The 14,746-nt window shown below is 35.8% G+C and overlaps 1 protein-coding gene across 19 annotated transcripts in view; it reads left to right on the top strand.

Moving 5' to 3' along the window:
* Positions 1 to 14,746, top strand: part of dlg1b (discs large MAGUK scaffold protein 1b) — a 76,069-nt gene that overhangs the window by 958 nt on the left and 60,365 nt on the right. For 13 of the 19 annotated variants that reach the window (XM_043223025.1, XM_043223020.1, XM_043223083.1 and 10 more), the window contains exons 2-4: positions 52 to 183; positions 7,276 to 7,439; positions 10,905 to 10,976. In XM_043223025.1, coding sequence (XP_043078960.1) covers positions 52 to 183; positions 7,276 to 7,439; positions 10,905 to 10,976 — 368 coding nt within the window. The remainder of the gene's footprint in view (positions 1 to 51; positions 184 to 7,275; positions 7,440 to 10,904; positions 10,977 to 14,746) is intronic. The other 6 variants (XM_043223034.1, XM_043223109.1, XM_043223102.1 and 3 more) reach the window with 1 other exon arrangement.

Raw genomic sequence — 14,746 nt, 5'->3', positions numbered from 1 at the left:
AGTATCGTGCAATTATGTAATTCATGAAAACTTTCTGTCTGCCTTGTATAGATGCACAGAGGGCTCTTTTACTGCTGGAGGAATACCGGTCAAAACTCAGTAACACTGAAGACAGACAGCTGAGAAACTCCATCCAGAGAGTCATTGACATCTTCCAGAGTAACCTCTTCCAGGCGCTTATAGGTACTACAATGTGTCATTCAGCACTGCCCTAGTAATAATGAAAGTACTGTGTCATGCTGTGAGAGCTACTATTTATCCCCATGAGTATCTATCTATCTATCTATCTATCTATCTATCTATCTATCTATCTATCGTTTAATGTTACTTACAAGTTTATTTTAAAATATAGGCCAACAAAAGACAAATGACCTAACTTTGTTGTAAGCATTGTAAGAAATAATCAGTATAGGTTTTCCGGTCGTGGGGTGTTTATATTCAGTCTGTGGAGGTTGATATTTTCCCTCCAAAAGTTTAGTGTGTGCTTGTTGTTACACAAAGGTGTTAAGTAGTAAAAGCCAATCAGAGGTATGTGTTACTCCAGCTATACTGACATTCAATTACTACCGCCTCTGATTTCAGAGGGGCAAGATCTAGGTGACCATGATACAAAAGCATTTAACTTTAACAGCTTTCCTGTCTATTCATACATTGTCTAAAGAGTAGCACTGTGCTGTCAATGGTTAATTTGGAATAAATGCTTTGAAGTATTGTGCATATTTATTTCAAGTATAAACGATTAACTTGGGTGTTATTTTAGGTTGTTCTTGTATAAAGAAATCTTATTTAAATTGTTTCATTAAGGAGCCACAATATAGCGTTTCTTAGTTCTCTTAGGCCAGCCATTGCAAACTAGGCACGAAGAAGAACCACAAGGAATGCTGAACAGCCTGTTTGAGTTTCTCAGGGGTTTGACTGGCTACGTGCCAGTGACTCTCTGTGTTTGACCCTCAAGGTGTGGAGGCTTCCTGTAATAACTTCATCCTCTGCTTCCTCTTCTTCAGAAAAAAAAAATCATGGAATCTTGCTTGAGTGGCTAAAAGTAAAGAGCGTTAGTTAAGGATGCTTTCTACGTGCTAATGCTTCCTACGTGCTAATGCTACGTGCTTTAGATTTGTCTACTGAATTAGTCGCGTGTTTTAGGACAGAGATTGGTAAGCTTCCTCTTTGTGAACGATTTCACTCATGCGTCTTGCTAAATTTTTTAAAAGCCAACTCGGTTTGTAAAAAGCAGAAAAACTTAGCAATAGGTGACGGAAAGAACTTAAATATTTGCTTTCTTTGTCCAGGCCAAAGTGCTACGCTGTAATATTATGTGTCTCAGCACTGCCATGATGAATGTTTGTCCTCAGCATCGCTAAGTTCATACACCATACATGTGCAGTCACTCTGATCCATAGCGCCAATCACGTTCACACAGTCGCGTGCAGAAATCTCTCATCTCATATATGTCCCACATGCATGCGTTCTTAAGAGCGCCTCTAATGAAAAATGCATTGGAGTGACCGTTTCCAATTTGACTTGTCTTCAGATATGTATTCTAAAGGACAAACAAAATGTAATCCGTCTGTTGACATGATTACCCTAGTCCTAATCCGTAGGCTGATGATTTATGATGGTTTCTCTGAGAGAGCGCATCGCTGCAGACTCGGTGCATGTATCTGAATGATTAGAGCCTTAAGATTCCTCCCTGGATGCCAGAGAAGAAGAGTTAACCAGAGCAGGGCAGGTCTCCTCCTGCATGCAAAATGTGGGTCACAAGATAGACCAGGTTTACCCTTGACAGAACCCACCTGCCTCATGAGTTCCTAGGTAATTGTTTTGAAAATGAGACTCAGAGTAGAAGTAAGATTAAATGACATTATCTAAAGTAGATAATGGCCAGGTTTTATTCACACACAGAAGAACCTTTTTTAAAAAGCTCTTAGTGCTTCATAAAGAGCTGGAGAGGTGAATTCGATAGCACACAGGCAGGCCGATATCTTTTCCTAATCTTTATTCAGAGGTCCTGTCTGAAACAGAATATGTAATGGATTAAAATCACTTCCTCAAGTATATAGGAAGCATCTCCTAAAGCACATTGTAATCATTTTGGTGAGCATCAAACTGCTAAAAATGATTTCAAATGATTTCCTCATGTGCTGATTGTGGTGTTGTAAATAATTGTAATTGCCGAAGTTGATAATCGCAATTGTTTTATTACTTCTATATGTACAGAAAGCATTAACAATCCAAAGTCTCTAAATGAGCCATCACATAATGAAGACGTGTCAGAGTTAAAGAGACTCGGCAGGCTTGGTGAACTGCAGAAATTCTATCCTGTGGCTGCAGAGGTCTGTTAATCGGACATCAATACAGCACTCTGTTTAAGGGCTGCCTTACCACAGATCTCATTCCGCAGGGAGAAAAGTGAACATGAGACTCGGAGAAACCTGGGAATCGGCTGATACTTAAACCTCTGTTTTGACTGGCTCAACAGATAGGGTTCGCCTTCGATGAGCTCTAACAGTCGTCTCCACTATGGAATGTAACAAATACAGCAAATTAAAGGAAATTAACTTGTTGAACTTTAGTTGTGAAGGATCATATGTAGTTCTAATAGTTGTAAGTTCTGATATCTATCAGATTTATTTGTGATGGTACCATTGACCATCGTGGACCTTATAAATAATTTTAAATTGTTATATTGTCTGATACAGCTTGTTTTCTAGTGATTCAGAACAGTGCACCTGGACACATTTAGGCTGATGATATAAAGATTTTGTGTGAAACAACACCCTTTGTGTGATGTTTCATTGTAGTCCTTCTAAAATAAGCAGAGATTAAAAGAGTTCCATTTTTATCATGCACGTTGCGCACTCGCAAAGCATGGATGGGGTCACTGAACTGACATGAATAAACAGACACCCTCATAATGACACTGGTACTGTACAAAGGGCAAAGTAGAACATTTAGAATTAACCTCTTAATAGCTGATTTTCAAACGGTGATTTAAATTCTGAGTATCTGAGTAGAATTGCATGCTTATTATTAATTTGATTCGGTCATAACTCGATGTCAGACTGATCTGCTCACTGACCAGAACTTAAAGCTCCCTTACTTTCTTTCGTCATGTGCATGTTTTGTCCTGGCTGACTAAAAGCTTGAGGACAGACATGTTGTTGTGCTTATTATAGAACAAAAAGATGATCTTGTAGTTAAAGGCTTTATTTAATAGACACTTTTTAGCGCATTTGAATGGGATTAGTTTTCTGGTGATGTTTTTGTTGTTAATAATTATTAATAGAGGCCGTCTGCAGTTTCACACACTGATTGGGATGGGATTGGGATTTCTGTGTCTGGTTGTGGCCTGTGGGGAACATGCAGAAGGTAATATGCTCTGGATATTTGTGTCACAAAGCTCATTCAGATGAACAATTTATATATGTGATTATAATAATTGCGTTACGTACATTATTAGGGGGAATAATTAATTAAGACGATTAATCATACCTCACACTGCTGCTCCAGTGTCCTTTCCGAGTAGTCCGTGAACAGTCAGATCTTTTTGTCAAACATTCCAACAGTATGTAGACATCAGCTGTTATTTTACTCAATGTTGCCAATAAAGTGCCAATCAGAAATTAAGCTGTAGTTAGTTAAGGTGTTCGATTAAAGGTAAAAATTTGAATTTGAAAAGCATTATAAAAATGTAAATGTAAATTAGCTTACCATTAGAAACTGGTTATTTGAGGCAACCAAGTAAATGCATCTGATTGTTCAGGCTGCATATGGAAAGTTTGCTCCTCCTGTATCAGGATATGGAAATTTTAAAAGCTCCTCCATCCACACCTAAACAAAACTCAATATGTAATTGACCCTTTGCAAGAACTTTGATTGACAGATGATCGGTAGTGCAGAATCTGCCAGTTTTGTCTGACTGGCAAACCAGACAGGAGAGTAAATTAACGTCAGTGGAATTGAACTTAAAAATTGTGTGTATTGGATGTATTTTCTGTGTTAAAACAAGGTACATTCTGATGTTCATTCATGTTAATTTCATACTAATGACTACTGCCGATTGAACTAAGGCTCTGTAACAATCTGACACGTAAAGAGCCACAAAACAGCATTTATTGTTCCAACTTCTTAAAAATCATAATTGTAATGCTAAGACTGTCAAGTCTTTGCTTCATAAAGTAACCTGCTCTGGCTTGTCTGTCAGGCAAAAGCCTATATTTTTCACTGTGTGAGAACATGATGTGTGGAGTGAGGGTGCCATGGCTTGATGGACATACAATAACAACGATAAGGAAGGAGGGGGTGGTGGTGTTTGGGCAGTTGAATTGTTGATTGCCACATGAGGCGTTGAGAAAACCTTTGCCGGCTAGCTTTAATATCATTATGGAAAAGAATTCTGATCATAATTCTTTAGCGCAGGAGCAGTAGATCAGATTCATGTCCATTTGAAGTGGCCAAGTGTAAATGTAATGAATGTGTACCAAGTTTAAATACCCCACAAGTGATTATAAGCAAACATACAAAATGTGTCAGTTCTACTTGTTCAGCATAACTGTACAGAAATGATTTGCTTGCAAATGAGGACCTTTCACCATCTGCTTCCTGATGTGCTTCAATGAGATTTACAAATGAAGTTATGAAATATTTTGCTCAGATAATGCAGCTGACTCAGCTAGAGTGCTGTATAAATGCACACTCTTTTATAATGCCTTTTTAATTTGCTTGATAATGCATGATGATTCAACATTTCAGAAATCTCAATTCTCTCATTAGGACCTTTTGATTTATTTTGTCCCAGATTGTTTTCACTAACCCTGAAAGGAGAACTGTATGCTGGGGGATACAAACAAATGAGAAGCCGTAGCGTACGTATAGACGCACAGACCTATGCCGTACCTGACGTGCACCTCTCAAAAAAATCTAACAGCGCATCAATTCTCAGAATTAATCATTTTTGATTCATTCATAGTCATGTTGCACAGAGACACAAAATAATGCTGCGGTTGTGTTTGGAATTATTTATGGTTGTCGAAATAGCACAAAATCAGGAAATTTGTAATCAGTTTAAAGGAATTTTGTTAGACTGAATCATGCAGTAAAAGAACACACTCTAAATGTGTGTGTGTGTGTGTGTGTGTGTTTGTTTTAATTTTTTCCCTACTTTTGGATAGGTCGGTTGCAGATTTCAAACTGCTCTTGTCATCTTGTGTTCTGCCGTTCTTACACTTTAAAGAGTTGTCATATAACCAGAAGTTACCTGCTATCACATGTCACAACACGTTATAAACAAGACATGCTTTGGAATAATGTCAGTCAATGGCACACAAATAGAAATGTCAAATTCTTAATCCTAGTCATTTCCATTTCCAGGTAGTCAGAGTCAGAAAAAAACCTGTGATCATTTGTATGGTTTTTCAAACAATCAATCAAATCAAAATTATTTTGAAGTAAAGGCCCCTGCATTTCACCTAATTAACTCTGGCCTTTAGTTTTCAGTAAACAGACTTTTTTTGTTGTTTTATTTTAGGAGTGGCTGCATGACTGAGAGGTCAGTCAGATGTTAAATGGTTGGATTCTGTGACAACCTCTAGCTTCTCTAAAGCTTACATGGGAACTGACAAGTGAATGAACAGCGATTAATCTTAAGAAATAAATCCTGGATTAGTACCCAACCAGAACTTCTGCGTCTGAGAAAAAAGTTGTATGTTGTTTTTGCAATGTTTGGGCTTCAATTAATGTTGTGGTATTAATTGAAGCCCAAACATTCCTTCAAATTCCTCAATCTTGTAAAAACACTACCAGTGTTTACCCTTCAATTACCCCATTGTCTGTCTCTGTTTATTTTCACAATTCTTTGAATTTGGCTTGCACTTCTGTAATGATATCTGAATTTCTTTCTGCACACTGGCCAAACACAATCTGGTCATGCACAAAAAATCTCACTTTTGGGCGCATAGAGGTATGCAAATACATTTGACGACAAGCGTTTTTTTTTGGACCGATTTCAAGATCCTGGGACTTCCACAGAAGCTATTGCTATCCAAACTCTGAACCAGTATAAAAAAAAAAGTTTATGAAAAGCATTACATATCCTAACATTACCTAAAATATGCTAGTAGATCTAAATAAGTAATGGTCATTGGACAAATGCTCACTAGTGGGAGCCCAGTTACAAGCCTGCAGTGGTTTTTCAGAGGCACTGTGAAGTCACTGGACTCAGTATTTCAAAGGGAAACCAGAGATGAGGGAATCACCCCCACCAGCGTGCATTATAAAAATATTTATTCTCATTGCTGTGTAGCTCCATGTGATCCAGCATGTATTTTCAGACCTGTTACCCAATCTCCGACATGCATAGAAGAGCTATATCCCTCTGCTATTTTCTCTCTCGGCCATGTGTCGAACAGCATAGCCAACCACAGCATGCAGTTCTCTCAAACAGTCATTTCCTCTCTGTTTGTGGAAGAGACTAGTTCCCTTTTTTATTTTAAACTGCACATATGCCTTTTGTGTGGAGCTACTTTTTTTTGGTGATGTGGTGTGAGCGTCTGTCTTATCTGCCATGAACATACATGCACTGTGTTTACTCATGACTAGGTGGTGGCTATCAGTGTTTATAATAAAAAGTTCCTGTGGGGTCCATCTGTTGTTTTTGCTTGCTGACCCTTGTATCGTTATGATTATAACCTGATGAATGTTGTAACAGCTGTGAACGACCTTTTAAATCTCCCATGACCTCTAGCTTCAGTCCACACTCTTGTTTGTAATCTTTAAACTGATGTTCACTCTAAGATGTGTATTTATAGATGCGTGTCATTGGCTAATAAATCACATCAGTAAAGAGACCCTGATCATTAATTCCCTCGAATGACCTTCAAAAAAAACGTCTATCTCTATATCTAGCTTGCAAATACAGAGAACCACTAAAAGACATTTGGACACTTAAAATGCAAATAAAAAGGATAAAAAGGATGGTTTTTGGGCATTTACCGGTTGTCAAATATTAGTGAAATGCATTCATACATAAAGTGAAGTGTGCTATGCCCTATCTGAAGCTAAAGAGTAATGGATCCACTAAAAAAATCACAGTGGTGCTGGTTGTGTAGAATGAATAGCAAAAATGACTTACTGAAATGAAATTGAGTATGCAGTGAAATTCATACATTTACATTTAAGTTATAGGGCCACTGTATTTTGTTTATGCTTATCTTTTCAGTAAGCTCGCTCAGGTATGGGTTTTACAGAAAAAATTAAATACATTTTTTCTTTTAACAGATATCCAGGAATTTTATGAAGTGACCTTATTGGATAATCAGAGATGTGGGGAATCAGTGAAAGTGCCCGATGCAATACCCCCAGTGAACTTGTGGGATTTCTCCAGCATTCAAAGCACAACGGTGACTTCAGACACCCTGCCCAGCCTTAGCACCAGCATAGAGGTAAGTGTGCTTCCATTTAATTACTGAATAGAGCTTGGATTTATTTTTTTAAGGTCGGATTGATGCTTTGTTTAAAGCTTTGTACATCATTTGTTGTCTGCAAACACATTTCTAGCATCTCACAAACATCTCGGTGTGATGCTATAATGCATTTTAATGCTGTTTAAGAAACTGCCATGCTTGCTTGTTTTTTTACAAGTCATGAAAACAAGTCATGCCACAACATGGTCATTCAATTATATAGGCTAGTACAAAGCAACAACCAAACATGGCCTACTGTTGATTGGCATTTTTATTGGGGATTAATGGCAGTCTTAATCTTTATTTGTAGCCGTTCTGAAAGGGTAATGGGCACATTACTCTATGTAATAACAAGTCAGGCTTTCTGAGAATTTGATATCCTGCTTTGCATGCTTGACTTTAATTCATCTTAAAAGGGTATACTGGAAATAGTTTGCAGAATGACACTTTCACAGAAACTGTCATAAAAAGACACTCTGTCTTCCTAGATTCAGGGAGAGCAAATTGGTCTCAGTAGTTGTGCAGTGACGTGGTTGAAAACAAATACAACGAATGAGTCTTTACGCTCTGTGGCTCTGAGCATGCTGTTTGTGCATTTGAATACTTTAGTAGCAGATGTTCTCTTTCCTGATGCAGAGGAACAGAATACTGTATTTATGCAGAATATCCTGAATGAAAGCAATTTTCAGTTATTACGTGATATAGATAATTTGGTACAGAATTGTAACTAAACTAAACAAGCAGTAAAAATCCATTTTATAAATGTATAAGACCTTTAGACCTTTGCTGCCTGATGCTAGAAACATGAACTCCAGAAACAGTCACCATTGAAATGTTTATATTGGACTTGGAGTAGAACTATTATTATGTAATTGTAACTTCATTATTTCAAGAACTTCATTGAGTGTAAATTAAATGTTTTTGTACAAATCCATTATTTATAACCTTTTTATATACCCAGTTTTATAATGTTTTATTAATGTAAAACCAACTGACACTTATGTATATTTAACAGCATTAGTTTATTTTGTTTATACTGAAAATTTGGCATGTGCTATAACTGATATATATACAAAATCAATATTGATTTAAATCGATTCGCAAGCTTGAGAATGTGTATCAAATCGTGATATTTGTCTCAAATCCCAGGACTATTTTTAGGAAACTTGCTAGCCGTAAAATTAGCATTATTGTCGTAAATTTTATATTCCAAAAGTGCTTCTAGTGTCATCTCGCCATGAAATGCTTTGAAACACTGTAATGACAGTATTCTCTTGTGATGTATGTCCACTGTTGTATGTTGCTAATAGACAAAATACTGACATTGAGAAATATAGAAGTGCACGTAGTTCAAGAAATACTCCTGACTGAATGTTTGTTATAAAATTTTAGTTTACTTGCTGGGCAGATAAGCTTTGGAATTCTAAGGTAACTCCAAGTTTTGCAGTTAAAAATTTCTTAAAGTTGTACTAAATTTTACTAAATGCTTTGCCCTACTATAATATCTAATATAATTATGAAAAAACTAAATAGATAAAAAACATGCTTTGGACTACTTGAATTAAACACTAATGATGAAATTGAAGTTGGATAGTGACTTGACAGCTTTAAAAAAAAAAAAAAAAGTATAAAATAAAACTTGCAGCTGTTGTTATAAAATTACAGCAAAATTGTAAATGGCTTTACAGAACAGCCTGTAAGTATTTACATATAAAGTATTTATATAAAATGAAATGTTGTTTAATCATATTGCTACTGAACTGTTTTGTTCCATTAACATATACTGACAACCACCATAGTAAAGGGAAAGCCACGTGAAGAATCACAGTTCATCACAAGTTGCTTTTCCACAAGCTGAAGTAAATACTAATATAGATGTGCACTGTGTCGTGCGCACCAATACAAAACAACATCATAGTAAAGCTGTGGTCATGCTAGACTTTCAGCACACAAAATGATGTGACACTCTGTCCTTTTAAAAATCATAATTCAACATAGACTTTAAAAATGTAAAAAATATGCAATCTTTCTGTCAGTCACTTTGGAATTCTATTTCTCTCATTGTTTTATTTCAGCTCATAGATATTATACTGGTCACATATCTTCATGTCATACAAATTTGTGCAAGCTTACATTTCCTGTCTCCTGTGTTCGCATGCATAGTTTACCCAAAATATAAAATTTACTGTTAATTAACTTACCCTCAGTAAAGACGTTTTTAGCTAAAACTATGGTCCTTGTTGGTTCATAAATTGCAAGCTGTAGTTTGCCTAATGCTATAAATTAGAGGTAATAATGTCAGTTATGTTCTTGTACAGACCAATTGCTTACAATACCTTAATATATCACACCACAGGTTATAATGTTGGTCATTTATGTGATTTTATTTTTTTTTTTTTCCAAATACGGGCAGCTGCTGACTTGCATTTCTTCTGCTGAAGAAAAAAAGTCACCTACATCTTTGATAGCCTGATAAGTAAATTAACAAAATTTAAATTTTTGGGTCAACTATCATTTCAATACATAAAATAATGCAATAAACATGAATTTTACAACATAAGATGAAACATGGAACCCTAATCTACATGCCTGATACGACTAAGCTAAGAAGAAATATTTATTTAATTGAAAAAACAAATGTGAACTGTCACACAGGGAAATCTGTACACATCTGTACAATTGTTAAATTATTTTTTTACTTCCAAAGTCTGTACATATAAAAGTACCTTACTTTAAAATCTTATTACATTTCCTTCTAGAGCTATTAAAGTTTAAAAAAATTTTTTTATCTGATATGAAAACATTCTAACAGTAGTTAGACTTTGATGTGTGAATCATGTTGAAGTAAAATGTATGTTTGTAGCTGGACCAGTTTTTTTTCTTTTTTCTTTAGATGGCCGTTGTCACAATACCACCACCTGCCTGTAGTGTGTAGACATGTACAACAGGAACAGACACTTTTAAATATATTTATAGAAGAACAGAACATGTTTTTTTTTTTTTTTTTTTTTTTGCATTGGCTTCACACATGAGCTTAATTTGAAAAAGGCCTTTACCGATCCATTAACACACAATGTAACATTTTCTGAAAAGAATGATCCATTTCACAAGACAAAATATTTTTATTTTTCTGTGGGTTAGTCACTAAACTAGCCTAATTCTGTAAACTGGTATACCTTTATATCACTACAGCTTGAAAATCTTGAGCCCTAAAGATGTGACTTGGAATGATCTGCAAGACTGTTTATTCTCATTTGTCTTTCACTGTATTTGTTTTATACAAACAAAATATTACTGCTTTTTTTGAAGCTACTGAACTTCATACTAGTGGAATACAGGTGATTTTAAACAAACTTGTCTAACTTGCCCCTCTGTTACGTATTTCAATGTCCTTTTTCTTTTCCCTCTTGTTTCTTTCTTTGTTAATAAAATGGCCACTCTCAGGACTCTCCCCTCCTAAATGAAATCCTTCATGTGCTCGCTAAAGCGAAATCCTCCCCCAGTGAGCTGGACCAAGTAAGTATCATGCCGGCACGGGTCTGGTGGGTTGGGCATCCCCCATGGCCGCATGTCTGGGCCGCTCATTTCCTCCTACCCCGTTCCCCAAGCCTTGTCGATGGGGTTTACTCAAAGAATAGAGGGACTCATGTGTCATTACGCTTCATTCATTTAGGCTTGCCTTATGGGTCTGCTGTGCACAAATGTCACAGCATTATCGATGGGAAAAGTTTTGGTGGCTAAAAGCTGTGGGTGGCATTTTCACAATTCTTAAATGCAAAATGTTAGCTGCATTAAATTTTGAATCTCTGAAAAGTAACATGTGTTTCCAGATGTAATCAGCCTAATATAGCTGATACCTTCTAGTAATTGGTGGGATTGGATTTAATATAATTTAGAGTAATTGTGAAAATGTCAGTTTGGTGTTATGGTTTTAAAATCTTCTTTTACTAATGTGTGTTTAAATCTATTATCCAAGGGCTGTGTATTTTTATACCGAAATCTGTGTATTTTGCGTTGTTGATCTTTTGCCTTTCGTGTATACATCGAGTATACCTTGATGTCCTTCTCAAATCTAAATTTCATTGTTGACCCATTTAACAAACTGTGACACATTTCAATTGCAATAATTAACATTGCAAAGTTTTTACTATAATATTTTAGTGTAATATAATTTGTCTTTGGTGACAGGAGCTTCTGAATATACAGTGCCCTCCACAATTATTGGCACTCCTGTTTAAGATGTGGTTGTGGACTAAAAATTCTCCTTTTTTTTTTTTTTTTTTTTTTTTTTTTTTTTTTTTTTTTAACAAAAAAAGAGAGAAATCCAACCTTTAATTTAAGTGCAATACTTTAGTGAAAAAAAACCCCTTGAAATCATGTCCCACAATTATTGGCACTCCTGATGTTAATACTTTGTACAACCCCCTTTTGCCAAAAAGATAGCACTTAATCTCCTCCTATAACATTTCACAAGATTGGAGAACACAGAGAGAGTGGTCTTTGACCATTCCTCTTTGTACAATTTTTCTAGATTATCCAATGTCCTGGGCCCTTGCCCCACAGGTTTTTGATTGGGTTGAGGTCTGGAGACTGAGATGGCCATGGGAGGACCTTGAGTTTGTGACTGCTGAACCATTTTTGTGTAGATTTTCCACACGTTTTGGATCATTATCCTGCTGAAAGACCCAATGACGACCCATCTTCAGCTTTCTGGCAGAGGCCATCAGGTTTTTATTTAAAATTTCCTGGTAGTTCAGAGCGTTCATAATGCCATGTATCCTAACAAGGGTCGCAGGGTCTTTGGAAGAGAAATAGGCCCACAGCATCACAGATCCTCCACCATACTTCAAGGTAGGCATGATTTGCTTTTTCGCATACTGTTTTACACCAGACCCACTTAGAGCATTTGTTGCCACAAAGCTCTGTCTTAGTATCATCAGTCCAAAGCACACAATCACAGTTGAAGTCCAAGTACTGCTTAGCAAACTCCAGACGTTTATGTTTGTGAGTGTTCATGAGAAAAGGCTTTTTCCTTGCATGCCTCCCAAACAGCTTGTTGGTATGTAGAGAGCGTCTGATGGTTGTTATGGAGACTTTGTGACCTGAAGTCATGAATTACTAATTAAAAGTTCCTAGATACCCTGACCAACTACAACTACAGAAATATATAACAAAAATCTAATTTTTTCAGAGGAATTGTTAGGGGTGCCAATAATTGTGGGACATATGATTTCAAGTTTTTTTTCCCCAAATTATTTATTTTTCAAAGTAATGTACTTAAAGGTTGGTCCTTTCTCTTTTCTCTCTGTGTTCTATGTTGTTTAAAAACATTTTTAGAGGTCCACAACCACATCTTAAACAGGGGTGCCAATAATTGTGGAGGGCACTTTATTGACATGCAAACATACATAGGAATTTAAGCAATTATATTAAAATAAAATGTAGTATTAATCTATAAAAACAGTTAATAAGCTAAAACCCAAAGAAAAAAAATAATTGTGAGCCCATACAAAAATAATTCCTCTTAATTAGTGGGTGACCAATTTAATCCTTTTGAAAGCCAATGCTGATATCTTGGAAAGAATGGTGGCCAATATAAAGCAAATAAATATTTTAAAATTTTAATTCATATTTAAGAAATGTTTAAATATTTGAAAATGTATCACAAATAATTACATATTTAATAAAAATATAATTTAAAAGGCAATAAACACTGTAACCAACAGGACACTCAGTATTCTGAGAAGTTTGTGCGCATTAGGAATATTTTTCCACTGAAGCCATGGTTTATGCAAATTCATAAAGTACAATATAATGTGAAATCACAAGCGCAAAGTTTGCTGAATGCCAGTAAAGCTGAACTCTCCTCTTGTTCACATTTAATTTGCACAAACAGACCATCGTAAAGAAAAATGCATTACAAATGCACACTTTTTTATATACCCAAATGTTCATTAGTCATGCAAAGATTTGTTCAAATGATATACATGCATATTTGCTGAATGTTGAGGGCAAACAAGAATGTATTATAATATTTGCCTCTCCATTATGAATAATATAAAAGCAATTGTTGTAATACTTTTTTGTACTCCTTTTAATTCAACTCATGTTTAACAGTTCTATCTAATTTTTAAACAGACTTCTATCTGTATCAGACAGAACTGTGACCGCAAACAAGGGGGAGAATGTGTGCGCTGTGAGCTCAGGTGCCGCCGTTCTCAGTGGCATCAAAATAAAACTCACAGCTCATATATAAAACCTTATTTGCTGATGCCAATATTTAAAAAAGGTCGGCTATGAGCCGATATTTCAACCACTACTCTCAATCATTACCTGTGGTGGTATTTACTACTGTTCTGTGTAGCCACTACAGCACAGGTTAGTGCCAGACTTTATCGTAATATATAGCTTGTGTTGCTATTGCTGTTAGTGACTGCTATAAGTAACTCGACTGATTACTAAGCATTGTAATTGCATTTTAATGACATGTAATAATTGTTTGTTAGTGAGCTAGACAGCTGATCTTTTATAATAGATCAAAGAGTTACAGTTGGCTGCAAGACTGCCTTCAAATTAAAGCCAGTCTTCTAATTACCAGGGCAACTGTTTATTCATATAAAAAATACTATTTATGCACGATAAACACGATATTTCTGAAATGCGCCATCACTCATTTTCCCGCAGTCGTTTGAGCCATCAGGGTCTGGGTGCAAGGCTTCTGACGGAGTTCTACCAGTGAAAAGAGAATTAGGTATCTGCAGAACAAAAAGGCGTTTCCCAGTTTTAAGGCATCTCATTAAGTTATTTTCAAACATAGACATCATTACACATAAGTTTAAATCCACCAAAGGTAATCTGTCCTGTCTGACTTTTTGGCAATTTGTTTGGCAAGATGGCATTATGATCGGTCAGTTCAATTGTCTGGGCAAGCCTTGGAGAAGCATTAAGAGAGATTACATGTATATAAATGGATTGTAAACTACCAAATGTTGAACTTTTTTTTTTTTTTTTTTTTTTTTTTAATTTGTGCAATAAAACGCTCCATGCAATCTACTTCGGCTCTTAATCAGACATTAAGTAAAATGAGCTATCATTTGTTGTTCTATTTGGCAAATTTATTTGTCCTTCATTCTTAGTTTTGCATCAGTCATTGTGTCTATATGTTCAATGATGCAATGTTTTCAGATCACATCTTTATATTAATGCGTATTACAAGATTAGTTAAATAGCAGTAATAAATATAAAGCTTACACATCAAAATACTATAGGGTAAGATGCACCAATGC

This window comes from Puntigrus tetrazona, chromosome 2, assembly GCF_018831695.1.
Source record: "Puntigrus tetrazona isolate hp1 chromosome 2, ASM1883169v1, whole genome shotgun sequence".
Taxonomy (NCBI): domain Eukaryota; kingdom Metazoa; phylum Chordata; class Actinopteri; order Cypriniformes; family Cyprinidae; genus Puntigrus; species Puntigrus tetrazona.
Note: the sequence above shows the minus strand (reverse complement) of the source record. Positions and strands in the feature narration are given on the sequence as shown.